At 43.6% G+C, this 16,605-nt stretch overlaps 1 protein-coding gene across 1 annotated transcript in view; it reads right to left on the bottom strand.

The window, feature by feature from the left end:
• LOC122932160 (microtubule-actin cross-linking factor 1-like) overlaps positions 1–16,605 on the bottom strand; it is a 259,477-nt gene that overhangs the window by 161,587 nt on the left and 81,285 nt on the right. Inside the window, 22 exon segments of the mRNA XM_044286418.1 lie at positions 488–586; positions 665–772; positions 879–962; positions 2,970–3,132; positions 3,221–3,414; positions 3,497–3,635; positions 5,669–5,847; positions 5,927–6,090; positions 6,177–6,360; positions 6,438–6,564; positions 6,647–6,801; positions 6,897–7,049; positions 7,158–7,283; positions 7,370–7,465; positions 7,552–7,656; positions 7,773–7,934; positions 8,018–8,095; positions 8,568–8,696; positions 10,631–10,898; positions 11,443–11,597; positions 15,660–15,753; positions 15,840–15,967. Coding sequence (XP_044142353.1) covers positions 488–586; positions 665–772; positions 879–962; positions 2,970–3,132; positions 3,221–3,414; positions 3,497–3,635; positions 5,669–5,847; positions 5,927–6,090; positions 6,177–6,360; positions 6,438–6,564; positions 6,647–6,801; positions 6,897–7,049; positions 7,158–7,283; positions 7,370–7,465; positions 7,552–7,656; positions 7,773–7,934; positions 8,018–8,095; positions 8,568–8,696; positions 10,631–10,898; positions 11,443–11,597; positions 15,660–15,753; positions 15,840–15,967 — 3,090 coding nt within the window.

Raw genomic sequence — 16,605 nt, forward strand, 5'->3', positions numbered from 1 at the left:
GAAATTACACAAGGCTGGTCTGGGGCCTACATGAGACCCCCAGCCAGCCTTCACACACATTGGCACCCCGCAATTGCATTTTCGGGGTGCCGATGAGAGACAGAGGGAGTCCGCTCCCTCTGTCAGTACTTTACATGCGGCGGGCGCCATTTCCCACAGCATGCAAACTGTTAAACAGCCCGTATCGGCACTCCTGCCGGTCTGGCCCTCTCTCCCCGCTGCACCGGAGACCGGTGCAGCACTTAGACTGGGCAGCCGTAAAAAAGCGGCGGCCCAACCTAAGGCCCCTTAGTGACCTCCGTAAAAAGTAGTATGGGTAGTCACTAAGGCGTAAACAGGCCAATTATGGCTAAAAAGCTTTCATATGAACACTATATTCGGGCAGTGTAAAAGGAGCCTTTAAGTAATTAGCCATTAGCACAAGAAAAATAGATGTAATGATTACTGCAGGTTGATTTGCATACATCCCATATCTACAAAACGCTACCTCTTCTTCTTCAAGTCTCCGTAGGGCATCACTGATGTACTTGACATGCTGTGTAGTTAAAGTCACCAAAGCAGTGTAACGAGTGCGGAGATCCATAAACTGAAGAAAGGAAACAACTTCAGGATATGTTGCACATAAACAGCATACAAACTCATAGAAAAATATATATCGCCTTACCTCTTGTGTTATAACATCTGATGTAGAAGGCATTCTTCTTCGCTTTAGTGGTGACTTCTGCTGCGAATCTACAAAGGCCTTGTATGTCATCAACTGCAGTTCATAATCCTTGAAAAAATAATTTTTCAATTTATTTTTTTAATAAACCATGATTGTGTAAAAGAAAAAAAATATTAAATAGACACTGAGGTAGAATGTACTTCATAGCACTAACCTTCACAGACACAGAGTACTGCTGGGAAAGGGCCTGACATTCATCTAGACGAGGCTGATTCCGCTCTATTTCAGCCACCAGTGCCTAAAAAAATTTTTTTTTTAAATAAAAATACAAATTTTTTAAGGCTAAAGTATGTACAGGAAAAAGAAGCCATCTATATATAAAGAGTACACTGTGCGACACGAAAAAATGCACACCAGCACAATTTATTTTCCAGATCTGTGCCACATACAATATATTTAATGGAGTTGTGCCGTGGTGTAATGTTGATGACCTATCCTCAGGACAGACCATTAATATCAGATCGGCAGGGGATCTGACTTGCAGTTCCCCCACGATCAGCTGTATGGAGGGGTCATGGAGCCCGTGCGGCCGCAGTATCCTCTTCAATATTTAGCTGCATGCCGTCTCCCTTGCTGCGGTGGTGCAGTGTAACCAAGTGAATGGGACGAGCAGTTGTAATTACACTGTACTGCCACTGCAAAGGACACAGCAAACTCTGAAAAGGGTGCAGCACCTGCACAAGCACGGTGACCCCTTCAAACAGCAGATCAGTGGGGATGCCAGGAGTTTGATCCCTGTCAATATGATATTGATGACGCAAAGTCCTAATTGGGTTGTTTCTCCAGATAAACCACTAGCCTAAAGCAGTGAAGAAAAATGGTTGGGTTGTTATGAAAACCTGGAGCAGAACTATGTGTATGTGGAGAATAAGGGCCTGCAATCTTCTATTGGCCGATAAGGGACATGTGACTGTGTGTATGGCAGTTGGGATAGGAAGAGAAAGATTTGCAGGCTTCTATTGGCTAATGCAGGTCATTTTTTTGGAATATCTCAGGAACGGTACGTCCTAGAGAGCCGAGACCCGGTCTAAAATCTTCCCTGTCGTTTGGTCGCGCATAAAGAACAGACAGACTGGGGGGGTGGCCCACGAAAAAGTAGCCCGTCTCCAATATCTCCAAATCAAACTGCGTAATAGTAACTCTGTCCTAGTAGCACATAGCAACCAATCAGAGCTCAGCTTTCAGTTCCTACAGGGCTCTGAAAAAATGAAAGCTGGGCTGTGATTGGTTGCTATGGACAACCAAGAGATTTACCATTTGGCAGTTTGATTTGCAGATATTGGACACGGGCTACTTTTTCGTGGGCAATATCTGCAAATCAAACTGCCTAATAGTAAATCTCTTGGTTGTCCATAGCATCCAGAGCCCAGCTTTCATTTTTTCAGTAGGGACTGAAAGCTCTGATTGGTTGCTATGGGCAGCCATGACAGATTAACTATTAGGGCTGTTTCACACGAGCGGATGCCGTGTGTGACATCCGCTGCGTGAATGACAGCCAAGACCCGCTGCAGACTGCAGAGGCACGAAGCAGTAACATGACTGATAATGCTCCGTGCCTCTCTGTGATCTCTTTACTACGAAATCACGGTGACAACTTTATCTCACTGTGATTTCGTAGTAAAGAGATCACAGAGAGGCACGGAGCATTATCAGTCATGTTAATGCTCCGTGCTTCTGCTGTCCGCAGCGGGTCTTGGCACTCTTTCATGGAGCGGATGTCACACACGGCATCCGCTCGTGTGAAACAGCCCTTGCAGTTTTATTTGGAGATATTGCAGGCGGGCTACTTTCTCGTGGGCCACCCTGTATTTGTGTTATACTTATTGCACCAATTGCATTGTGTGGTTGTATTTTGACACCATATTTGACAATGTTTTGCATGTTACTGAATTAGATGCTTTTTGAGTTAGTTGCTGGGTTATGGGCATACCCATAGTGAAATGGTATGCCACCTTATTTCTGTACAAATTATGTATGGGTAATGCACCAAGTGTTGGTGTGCTCCAGTGTAGTTATTTCTGCACCTGAGCTTCTATTATCACACACGGTGCGAATTGTGCTGCTAAATATAACCACACAGGTGCACTCCGTATGCATTGCATGTGACATTTATACTGCTAGCACTTTTATACACTGAAAAATGTACGGTATACCATTGCACAGAGATTCGTACATTACTCAACATATTAGAATGTGATTTTGTACACACCTACTTGGTGCAAAATCTAATTTTGTCAAACCTTACCGTTTGTTCATTGAGCTGCTCGGACAAGACTTTCCTGTCTTCTGACTGTCCAGGTTTCATCATTTCCTGCTGTGACTTTGTTGCCTCTATCCACTGGATTAAACCATCATGGTGCCCTCTGTAGCATTTTAATACTTCTCTTATTGTGGCCAATTCGGATTGCCTGATAATAAAAGAAACAGGTTAAGTAAAAAGATAAGCAGAAATCTGACTTTGAAAAGCTAGCTGAAAGGAAAAAAGAAGGCACAAACCGTGTTTCCAGTTGAGTGTGCACACCACTCCACCGCTCCCGAAGCTTGGTCGTCTTCTCTTGATATTGCTCTACATCAAGACTGCGTTCTTGAGTCCTCCGATTTAAGCGGTCTCTTACTTCCTTTGATTTTGCGACATCCTCCTCCAGTGCAGAAATCACATTGCCTTTCTCTATTGCTTCATTCAGCCATTGCTGTAAAACATCAGGTGAATACTATCAATCACATTTTAAATATCAGCATGCTGCTCCACAATAAAGGTAGTAATGCACCAACCTGTAATAAGTCCTGTTGACACTGAATAGCAACTGGATCTGCAGCAATAGTATCCTCCTGACTAAGCCGGGTTTCAAATCCTTTAACGACGGCTTCTGCACCCTGTAGACTCCGTATAACCACATCTACTGTCTTCAGTCTAAGATTCAAACAACAGGGTCAAAAGACTATTCCACTATATTATATGGACAGAGTTCAAGCCATTATTCCCCACATAATAAAAGCATACTCAAACAGTATAAGCAATGCAATGTAAATAGTGCTTTTGTGTAAGGTCTCAATAGATTATACTTCACCACTTCTATCTCATGTAACAGTACCCCAAAATAGTGAAGGCAAAGGTTCTCAAGTGCACGAGTGAAATGTTAAGTACAGGTTTTTCAGAAAATGTTACATTTTCATCTAAGAATGTACTTTAAAAGGGTTTCCCAGGTGTTTAATACTGACATCCTCAGGATGGATCAATATCTGATCAGTAGGAGTCCGACTCCCGGCACCCTTGCCAATTAGTTATTTGAAGAGACTGTGGCACTCCAGTGTGCGCTGAAGACTTCTCAGAGCTTACCAAACAGCGCCATTCACTGGACAGTGGATGTGCTTGGTATTGCAGCTTAGCCACACTCCCTGGAATAGGACTACTGAGCTCCGTTTAGACCATATGACCAAGGAACATGACGTCAATGGCCTAGTAAGAGGCTGCAGTGCTCTTAAAACAGCTGATTGGTGGGGGTGCCGGAAATCCCACCGATCACATCTTGCCGACCTATACTAGGAATAGATCATCAATATTAAATAACCGGACAACCTCTATGTTAATGCTTCTTACAATACAAATGGGCATTAAATAAAGGGAACCTATTCTGTTGAACAAGGCGTCTGATCTTAAGGCAGCAAGTTATGGAGCAGGAGTTGAGCAGACAGATATAGCCTTGTTAGAAAAGATTCATGAAAATCTCTGCCAATTCTGAGCTTAGGAGTTCAGTGATTGCCAGCCTTCCCTGCATGACTGTCGGTACAGAGATAGCTAAGGCCCCTTTTACACGAGCGAGTTTTCCGCACGGGTGCAATGCGTGACGTGAACGCATAGCACCCGCACTGAATCCTGACTCATTCATTTCAATGGGTCTTCTTTGCGTGAGAATCACAGCATGTTCTATATTCTGTGTTTTTCTTGCAGCCCTAACCCCATAGAAGTGAATGGGGCTTCAGTGAAAAACACATTGCACCCGCAAGCAGGTTGTTTGTAAACCTTCAGTTTATCACGTGCATGAAAAACGCATCAAAACGCATTGCACCCGCGTAGAAAAAAAACTGAACGCAATCGCAGACAAAACTGACTGAACTTGCTTGCAAAATGGTGCGAGTTTCACTGAACGCATTCAGACCTAATAAGTCACGCTCGTGTGAAAGAGGCCTAACAGTCACAGAGTAGGACTGCCCAGTGGACTCCTAAGCCTAGAATGAGCAAAGGTTTAAATGAATAAATAGGCTCTACTGGATCTTTGGTAACACTATGTCAATATGCTCAGCTCCTCCAGTTTGATAACAGGCTGTCTGAAGATCAGATCAAAGCCATAAAGATCTATTCTGACAAAGGAAAAAATGTGTACCTTTTTGACAAACAAAATATTCAAAAGATGAACGATACTTCAGAAAAATGCTGTGTAAAATTTAAGCAGCTAAAGATGGAAAAGGAATGACATTCAACTGGAAGACAGGGAATTAGGAAACGTGAAAAATCACTGGAGCAGTAGAGAAAACAATAGCTCAGGTAATGTAAGTAAAGGTCCCTTTACACGGGATGATGTACCAGCAGCGTTCCTTCCCAACGATCTGTTCGCTAGAGGAGGAAACAGTCCAGCGTATGGGGAGGAGCAATCACTAATACCATCGCTCTTCTCCATACTGATTCTTCACGGCAGCAGATCAGGTTTACACAGCACCATCTGCCACCAAAAAACAAGGATTTTTGTGTTCACACAAACTATCCAATTACTCTAGGAACGATCGTTACACCGCCAGATCATCGCTAACAAGAATTACTATGAACAGTCATTAGATGATCTAGGCTAGGTGATTCTCGGCCCGTGTAAAAGGGCCGTTAAGCATGTCAGAACATTAGGCAAAACCAAACAACAAAGATATTTGGGTTATTTAGTGACAACCACTTACTTTTCCAAAAATACAGACGACAAGCCATAGACCTGATCCATCTTCCCAACTAAGAGGTCCAGCTGTGAGCGAACATTTGGAGTACTGGAGCCAGATGGAGACATATGCAAGAAATGGTCACAGCGCTCTGATACCATTGACAGTTCTGATTTTAATCTCTTTAGTTCCTCCTGCATTCTCTAAAATACAGAATGAGAAGAAATTAAGTAAAAAGTCCAGGAATCACTATGAAACCAACCAATGTGTACATGTGCAAACCTCTTGTTCAGATATCCTGATGGCATTTTCATGTACAGCTTCTCCATCAAAGCCTGAAGGACTCTGTAACCTCCTCACTAGCCTCTGTTCACATTCTTCCAAGTGCAGACGAATGTTGTGAAGTTCAGATAAATAAGTTTGTGCTAAAGACTCATCTTTATCTTCTGAAAAGGTTGGAAAACATAAAAACTGTTACCTCATGTCTGATTAAAAGCTACCAGTGCTTCTCTATATTGGTCGAATTTCTCACCAGCCTCAATTAGGTTCACCAGCTTCCTGCATTGCTCTTTACAGGTCTCTACTTCTTGCTCCATGTTGAGGCGATCAGTAGATGAGAATATCTGTGAGTCTTTGCTATCTTCCAAGAAATCATCCAGGTGTGATTCGAGACTGGACAGAGTCTGCAGACGTTCTGCCAGAGGCATAACCCTAAGCTGAAGACATAGATCTAATAAGAGCAGCTTTCAGTAGATATATACCATTATACTTTAATTTATCATGGACATCTCACCTTGTCCATGTTCCATCCTTGTACTATGTCAACATCTTTGCGTAGGAAATGCCAAGAAATCAAACTCTTAGTATTTACGTGTAACTGATGCCAAAGCGCCATCACTTTCTGGTAAAGCTGTTCCACCCTGCAAAAGTTCAAGTGTTAAGAGATGAAAGGATCCATGTTTTCAGTAGCTGTGACATCAGCTTTTTAAACTGCATAATCACCTGACAGCCATATCTATTGCTTCTTTATTAGGTGGAGGGATGAGAAAGCACACTGACGGTACCATCGCCTCATTTCCAGTTGTGCTTATCACTTTCCACTTTGTTCTATGAGAGTTATCTTCAAGTACACATTCTTCATTTGTACATATAGTCATCTGTTAAGCAGAAAAAGTTATCAATGCTAGAAAAAGTGAATCTCTGCTAAGCTTTGAAAGAGGAAAAGGTTTCCTGGAACTTTCCCAGCTCCTACCTCAATTTGCCGGTAATCACATATCGCTCTGATGGGCAGTGTTCCACTTAGACTATATTCTGGATTTCTGGGCTTAAGCTGTACAATGTTCCTGGATCTCCCTACCAAGCTAGCCACTGTACTTCTGGATTGGATGAGCTGTTCCTTCTCTTCCTAACAAAAAAAATGAAGGCTGGGATGTTAAAAAACATATGCAGATGGGCAAGAGAATATTTAAAAAGCTAAAAACTGAAAAAGGAAGTGATATGAATTCTGTCTAACCATGGAGTCCTGCAGCATGTCTTCCAATCGGTTCATACTAGTATTGCGGTCAGATGAATATTTCCTTTTAATTGACTCCTGGAGATTTTTCAGATAAACTTCTGATTCCCGAACATCACTGAAGAACTATTGGATAACAATGAAAGATTAGATTTGAAAAATCAAAAAATAAAATAAAAATGTACTTGGCATAGAAAGGACAATTAACGTACTTTGAAATATGCAGAATTTTCCTTTAAATGCTGATCGACACAAAGATATAATTGTTGTACCCATTGCCATTGAGAGACAACCGCAGCACTATATGCCTAAAATGAGAAAAGTAATTAGAGAATAGATAACTGCACATTATGTATGGTCTACATATAACTATTGATGTAAGCTCTCCTCATACCTCTACGGTTTGTTTGGCTGGATGGTTTTCTAGTGACAACAATTCAGCCGTTTCCTGCAAGGACTGAATGACATCATGCTTCTGGTCTAGTTCCAGTTTAAGTTGCTGGAGAAAAGGAGAATACAACTCAGCTGATCTGACAATGTGATAGTCATGATTACATCAATGTAAAACAACTCATCTTATGACCATCAATTCCCTAAGGATAATGCTATACTTACAGAAAAGGAATCCTTCTTCATCTCCATGCTGGAATTTCCATCACTCCAATCATAAGCAAGCTCATCCTCTTCCTTCTCATTCAACCAGATGATCTGTGCTGTAGCTCGAGACACAAAATTATGAAGGCTCTCTAAGTGGCGCAATCGGAAGCTTGAAGTTTCCTACACAGAACAGTAGTAAAATGCAGTCATTTCAGAAGCTGTAAAAACATATATTCATAGTTTTGCACCAACTATCTCCTTACCCTTAGTTTGCAGTACTGTATTTCCAGCTTGTTTAAAGTCTCTCTATAGCTGCTGCGAAAATTAGGAGACATTTTAACCTGAAATGAAACAAGATTTAAAGACATTTTTAAAGTAACTTAAACTGACATTTTCGTTTCTTCATATTAGGCCTTATGCACGCGGCCGAGAGCGGTCCGTGGTAACACGGCCTGGATTCCTGTTGAGAGCAGGAGCGCACTGCATCATTGGGTGCTATGACGGCGTGCGCTTCATGCCGCCGCTGCACTACAGTAATACACTCGTATAGTGCCATGCGCTCCTGCTCTCAACAGGAATCCAGGCAGTGTTACCACGGACCACTCTCGGCCGCGAAACACGGCCGTGTGCATGAGGCCTAACTTGGTCAAAAAACATCCTATGTAGCTTTTCTTTTCACACGAAAAACATGTAGGCAGAAACTCCAATAATTGACAAGATGACCCTATACATACAAAGCTTTAATAATGACCTGACTCCATGTAATTACATATATGTGTGGCATATGAATGCAGTACAGTTACACACACCCACCTCATAACTCCTTGCCTCTCGCAAACTTGAGGACAACTCCTCCACGCTGGTGTGTACTTGGCGTTGATTTTCCAGTTGAGTCTCCACACTTGGAAGATCGTTGCCCCATTCTGCACGTTCCAGTTTTAACTAAAGAAAAAAAAAGCCAAGTCTTTTAGAAAAAATGCTTTCATTTAAAGCCTTATTCTACAATCTATAGTACCTGTAAGAAGCCATTACAAACTGGGGAGATATAATCAGCCACCCTAGTGATGTCCGGGAAAACATCTACCCAGGTATCTCCAGTTCTAACAAAAACTCCGGAAATATTTTATTCTGTAAGCTTTCTACTTTAGGCTTAGTGGCCCTTAATTACTGATGGAAATATTCCTCACCGAGTATGTCATTATGGTAAGAATATGACAGCACTGCCGCATGCACTTTACTATTACAGTAAACATAGGGCCTAATTTATCTAAACTGTGATATCAACCATTCACAGTGAAGCTTTTGTTTTTCCAGTGCAGTTTAAAGGGAACCTGTCACCTGGATTTTGGGTATAGATCTGAGGACATGGGTTGCTAGATGGACGTTAGCACATCCGCAATACCCAGTCCCCATAGCTCTCTGTGCTTTTATTGTGTAAAAAACCCCGATTTGATACATATGCAAATTACCCTGAGATGAGTCCTGTACGTGAGATGAGTCAGGGACAGGACTCATCTCAGGTTAATTTGCATATGTATCAAATCGTTTTTTTTACACAATAAAAGCACACAGAGCTATGGGGACTGGGTATTGCGGATGTGCTAGCGGCCATCTAGCAACCCATGTCCTCAGCTCTATACACAAACTCCCGGTGACAGGTTCCCTTTAAGAAATATAAGTTAAGTTCTGGCAACAAGATCAGTTTTCACACTTTTGAATTTTATAAAACATGTGTTAAAGTGCATCAGTCAGCAGATTTGCACCTATGAAACTGGCGGACCTGTGCGCCTGGCAGCTGAAGGCATCTGAGTTGGTCCCGTGTTCATATGTGCCTGCATTGCTGACAAAAATGTATGTTTTAATATATGCAAATGAGCCTCTAGGAGAAAATTAGTTTCCATATATGCAAATGAGCTAGGAGCAATGGGGACATTGTCATTACACCTAGAGGCCCTGCTCTCTCTGAAACTACCACATCCCATGGCAGGTGTGATCATGTTTTCACTGCCTGGCTCTGTCAATCATAGTGCAGAGGGCGTGCCAGTTGCAGAGAGAGCAGAGGCTCTAGGAGTAATGACAACGCTCCCGCTGCTCCTAGAGGCTCATTAAAACATAATTTTTCTCAGCAATGCCGACACATATGAACATGGGACCAACACAGACGCCTTCAGCTTACAACCTCACATGCAACAGGTCAGTTTCATAGTACAAATCTACTGACAGATGCTCTTTAAATTCATGTTTGTAGCTAAAAGATTCAAGCAGAGCCTACGCACAGCACCTCAGAAAAATAAAAGTTCAAGATGTCACTTATGCCTATATCTACATGCACATATTTTTACAAAATCATCCATAGTAAAGAGACCAAAAACGTCTGCAATCCAGATTCCAATAAACATTTCATAACTGAGTCGATAGATTATTACAGGTCACAGGCAACATTTACAGAGGCACAAAGCCATGAGGCAAAAAGCTTTGATCCTGGTCTTAGGATCCTTTGATCCTGTCACCATGAAATGCAGTACAATCTGCAGGCAGCAGAGCGGGGCAGATTGTGTAAAGTTTTGTTAAAAAAAGATTCAGAAAAACTTCTCGTCATTTATACATTTAAACCACTGCTCTTTCTATACTTAGAACTGACCCTAAGGACAACTATCAGTGACTGACAGCTATCTCTGTATACACACTTACACAGAGAAAACTATCAATCACTGATAACACCTTCCTGTGTACAACTATGAGTGACTGACAGCTATCTGTATACACATTCACACAGAGAATGCCATCATGCACTGAAATTAATGAGTCAATAAATTAACTGGAAATAAATGTGATTAGTATTGACTTTTATTTTACCTACAGACCAGTTACCTCACCTGCATTTCTTCCACCCAGGCAAGGAGCTCATAAACAAATCTGAGGCTGCCTTCATCTTCTGATGAGGACAGAGCAAGCAGCTCTGACCGACTCATTGGTTTCCGAAACCAAGACATGGAAGAAGTAGCTGATGTTTGAAAACCTTGCGGGTGAGATGTGTTCAGAGACACAGAGGTTTGTAGGTCTGAGCCAATGAAGTTCCCTTTCCTGTACAGGTTGGAGTATTCCAGTCTCAGTGTCAGAAGCTCATCCTGAATCCGCAGAACTCTAAATTAGTAAATTAAATAAAATCAGATTATTTTTTATTTTTATTTTTTATCTCCTACGGCTATGTGCACACTGGCAGCTAGGGATGAGCGAATCGACTTCGGATAAAACATGCCAAGTCGATTCGCATAAAACTTCATTTTAATACTGTACGGAGCAGGAGCTCCATACAGTATTAGAATGTATTGGCTCCGATGATTGGTTCACAAGACTTTGCGCAGCAATAACTTTGGCTCATCGGAGCCAATACATTCTAATACTGTATGGAGCTCCTGCTCCGTACAGTATTAAAATGAAGTTTTGTGCGAATCGACTTAGGATGTTTCATCCGAAGTTGATTCGCTCATCCCTACTGACAGCAATTGCACTCTCCCACACACAGTGACCACAAACATAACTCCCATATTAACAAGCTAAAAATACAATGTACAAAGTAAGGGAAGAAAAACTGCACAAAATAATTAATTGAACTGGACAGGAAGCTTGAAATTTTAAAGACTGAATGGTTGTGAAACCAAAAATATAATCACTTATAAACTTTTACCTGAAGGCAAGTTCATCCACCTGGAAGTACTTTTCATCTCTCAGAATCTGAACATCTGCCTGCAGTTGACGGAGAAGACTCTCACTTTCCTGAAGGAACTGTAACACTTCAATCTCTTGTTGAGTGCTTTGCCCACACTCTACATTATCTGCATCCTAATAAAAAACAAGTCAATAGAAAATATTTCAAACAAAGGTCAATGGATTTCAAACTAGGAGATACAATTATGCCTTAAAGGGACACTGACAGGCCCGATAAACATATTTAGTTATTGCTATGCAGTCATAGATCTATTAAAGTGTATTCCAATCATATAAGAGTACCCCCTGTCCGCATTGTAAACCATGTAAAAACAACTTTATAATCATCTGTCAATCATCTTCCTTTATGCCCGAGGGGCGTTTTTACGCCTACCTTTGTGCCCCGCCGCTCCCCAACTGTTGCTTCCTAGCGCCGCCCAGCTCATTATTATTCACTGCGCTGGGCGGCTTTTACAGTCCCCGATCCTCCCGAGCTGGCGCAGGCTTAGCAGGAGACGCTGGCATTGAATAAGGGACGCAGGCGCACTGCGAGTGAGGGTGCCGGGCAAGTTATCCTGCGCACGCGCAGAAGGTACAAGTGAGTTCAATGCAGCAGGAGACCACAATGCTTTGCTTTGATCTGACTCGCTTCTCAGCGCTATAATAATGTGTACAGCCCCCCATACTGCATGCTGTACAAGAGGCATTAGTGTACATTTTGATCAAAAGGCATAAGCCCACTCACCACGCCAAGGTCTCCTCTATGAATGGGACCTACTCTGAAAAAGGCGCAGCAACCATGCAGTGACGAGGTGGCGCTGCCCTAGTAGGCGGCGGGACCCAGGGGCCAAACAGCACCTCTGCTGTCTGACTATGCCACCCATGGCACTGGGTCCCACCAACCCACCAGCACAGCGCCACAAAATCAAAGGCCACGACGCAGTACTGCACCATGTGAACAGTTGTCTAACACAACATGTTCACCACTATCAGGAGCTACAGGTCAATAACCACTATATGCAGACCTATGTGATTAAAACCACCTGTGCCGAATGGGAGGAGTGCTGATACCAGTAATAAAGAATAAAAGACTAATGATGCAGGGGGAGAAGACAGAACTGGATCGCACATCCACAATGCTATGCTTTGATCTGACTCGCTTCTCAGCGCTATAATAATGTGTACAGCCCCCCATACTGCATGCTGTACAAGAGGCATTAGTGTATATATATATATATATATATATATATATATATATATATATATATAGCGCTGAGAAGCGAGTCAGATCAAAGCGTAGCATTGTGGATGTGCGATCCAGTTCTGTCTTCTCCCCCTGCATCGTCCCTTATTCAATGCCAGCGTCTCCTGCTGCGCCTGCGCCGGCTCGGGAGGATCGGGGACTGTAAAAGCCACACAGCGCAGTGAATAATAATGAGCTGGGCGGCGCTAGGAAGCGACAATTGGGGCGCGGCTGGGCACAAAGGTAGGAGTAAAAACGCCCCTTGGGCATAAAGGAAGGTGATTAACAGATGATTATAAAGTTGTTTTTACATGGTTTAAAATGCGGACAGGGGGTACTCTTATGTGATTGGAATACACTTTAATAGACCTATGACTGCATAGGAATAACTAAATATGTTTATCGGGCCTGTCAGTGTCCCTCTAAGGCCCCATGCACACGGCCGTGTGCGGGCCGTGGAACCGCGGCCTGGATCCCTCCTGAGAGCAGGAGCGCACGGCGTCACTGGTTGCTATGACGCCGTGCGCTCCCTGCTGCCGGCACAGTACAGTAATACACTGGTATAGATCATACCAGTGTATTACTGTATTGCGGCGGCAGCAGGGAGCGCACGGCGTCATAGCAACCAGTGACGCCGTGCGCTCCTGCTCTCAGGAGGGATCCAGGCCGCGGTTCCACGGCCCGCACACGGCCGTGTGCATGGGGCCTAAGGCTGGGTTCACACCTGAGCGTATCCGATAAGCGCTGTTTACAGGCGTTTTTTATCGGGCGTATTCTGGGGCGTTTTTGTATTTGGAAACGCGCGTCGTATGCGCGTTCTTGCTATTGACCACATAGGCGTACGCGTGACAATACGCCCCAAAGAAGCTCCTGTACTTCTTGGGGCGTAGGGCGTTTTACAGCATGTTCGTACGCGCTGTAGAATGCTCAGGTGAGAACCATGCCCATAGGAAAGCATTGGTTTTTGCCTGTTGAGCGTTTTACAGTGCGTAGGAACGCGCTGTAAAACGCTCAGGTGTGAACCCAGCCTTAGGCTAGAGCTACACGGCGACACTGGTCGCGTCCAGGATCGCCGAGCAGTGGTGATCCCATAGAGATGAATGGGATCGCCACAGCAGTTGCAAGAAATCCAACACGGCTAGATTTATTGCAACTGCTGTGGCCATTCCATTCATTTCTATGGGATCACCACTGCTCAGCTATCCTGGCCGCGACCAGTGTCACCGGGTAGCCCTAGCCTTAGGATACCGCTAACTATCTATCTAGGATGCATCTGTGTATAATGAACTCTGGTCCAAAATGACATGTAAAATACCATACAATAACTTAAAAGGGTTTTCCAAGATTTTATAACTGATGACCTATCCTCTTGACAGGTCATCAGTATCTGATAGGTGGAGGTCAGACACCTAGGACCCCCGCCGATCAGCTGTTTGAGAAGGCTTCAGTGTTCCTGTGAGCACAGCAGCTTTCTTCTTGCTCACCAAGCGCAGCGCCGTAAATTGTACAGCAGCTGTTCCTGGTATTGCAGCTCAGCCCCATTCACTTCAATGGACTGAGCTGCTCCTAGGCCATGTGACAGGTGAACGTGTCATCACTGGCCTAAGAAAAGCTGTGAGAAGGCTGCGGCACTACTGCGAGCGCCGCTGCCTTTATAAACAACTCATCGGCGGGGATCCCGGTTGTCAGATCCCCACCAATCGGATACCGATGACTTATCCTGAGGATAGGTCATCAGTTCTAAAGTCGCAGAAAACCCCTTTAACACATAAAATAGACAGATTTCTGTCTAATGCAAGAAATGCCTCATGGCTATCCCTGTTCCAAGTTATGCAAAATTACAAGAGCCTATTAACTTAGTATTTGGGGGGTACTCTCTCTCCTTGGGGAGAGAGCGCCTTAATCAGCGTGAGGAGCGTGCTCCTCTGCACTGATGAGGGGCAATGACCCCGAAACAGCTGCCTGCAGATGAGGTGCTGGCTTATTCAAAGGGAACCTGTCAACAACTTTATGCTGCCCATACTAATGGAAACATAAAGTAGAGACAGGTGAGTGGATTTCAGCGGTCTGTCATTTATAAGTTAAAAATAAGTGGTTGCCGAGAACCAACATCACAATCCTTGCAGACTGGGCCTGGAGAAGAGTCCCGGCCACCTGAGAAGAGTCCTGGTTATACATGACTTCCTGCTCTCCTGCCGATGACGGACAGTCTTCTACCTAGTTTTCTCCCTTTGTCTAGGAGAGAACTGCCAATCATCAGCAGATGGGTGAGAGGGCAGGAGATGATGTATATCTAGGACTCTTCTCAGGTAGATTTGACTCTTCTCAAGGCCTGTGCTGCAATGATTATGATGCTGGTTCTCGGCAACCACTTACTATTAGCTCATGAGTGACGCACCGCTGACATCAGCATTTCTGTCACTATTTTATGCTGCCTTCAGTGAGGTCAGCATAAAGTTAATGACAGGTTCCCTTTAGGGTACATGCACACGTTCAGAATTCATGGCGGAGAATCCGCACTGAAATCCGCAGGTGTTCACAGGCAAATCTGTGCAGTCAATCTGCATCATTTGGTGCGGATTTGCGTACGGATTTTACTGAGTGAATGAAAAAAATCCGGTCAGGAAAATAAAATAAATTAACATGCTGCAACTTTTTAAATCCGCACGGAAAAAAATCTGCATCGTGTGCATTGAGAATTTCAAATTCTCATAGAATACAATGTACATGACCTACGGTGCGGATTTTCCGCATGCAAATCCGCGCAGAAAATCTGCACGCAATCCTGATCGTGTGCACTAAGCCTTAATATTCGAGTCATGTCTCAAGGCCTATTTGAAGGGATATCTGCCTTACATCTGGTGGCGTTAGAGGCAGAGCTTTTGCATCCCTATTTACTTAGAGTCATCAGTAAATACAATGTACACTTCTGAGCAGCTTCTATTCCCACTTACAGACTGCAGTGTATTCCTTGCTAGTGTCAGCTTCTCTTCACAGCTCAGACAGCCATTCTGAATCCTGTTTGCGATTTGTAGGAGCAGCTCAAGCCTGTTACATAAAAAAAACAAAAAACATTCATTGTAACTCAATGATCATAAAAGAAAGCTGCGAAGAAAGACTATAGAAACACATACCTCTCCACAGCAGGCCGAAGAACCTTCTCCCTCTCTATCATGGATAGTATAAGCTTCCCCCACTGTTCCTCCACATCATTGGGATGAAAGGAGGAAGGGAGTTTGATACGACCAAACTCAATCCAGGGCTTTTACCAGAAAGACAGAATAAAAAATCCCATTACTACAAAATAAATCAGGCAATAAAGGGGTTGTCCGGGACTCAAATATAGATGACAGGATAAGTCACCAATATCAGATTGGGTGGGGTCCTCCAACAACCCTGTCCACCAGCTGTTAGGGGCCACAGTGCTTGGGTGAAGGCTGCAGCCTTTTCACAGTTTACTAAGCACAGTACTGTATATTTTAGAACTTCTGTGCTTTGTACTGCCATTCACTTGAATGGGACTGAGTTACAAAATGGCAGCGTAACAAAATGGACATGACAGGACTAGGATGATGCCGCAGCACTAAATCGAGCACCATGGCCCTTTCTAATAAGTAGCGGGGGTTGGCGGGAGTAAGGCTGAGTTCACACGGGCGTGACGGATTAGGTCCGGATGCGTTCAGGGTGCGTTCAGTGAAACTCGCACCATTTTGCAAGCAAGTTCAGGCAGTTTTGTCTGCGATTGCGTTCAGTTGTTCAGTTTTTTCTGCGCGGATGCAATGCGTTTTGATGCATTATTCACACGCGTGATAAAAACCTGAAGGTTTACAAACAACATCTCTTAGCAACCATCAGTGAAAAACGCATCGCACCCGCACTTGCTTGCTGATGCAATGCATT

Source organism: Bufo gargarizans, chromosome 3, assembly GCF_014858855.1.
Source record: "Bufo gargarizans isolate SCDJY-AF-19 chromosome 3, ASM1485885v1, whole genome shotgun sequence".
Classification (NCBI taxonomy): Eukaryota; Metazoa; Chordata; class Amphibia; order Anura; family Bufonidae; genus Bufo; species Bufo gargarizans.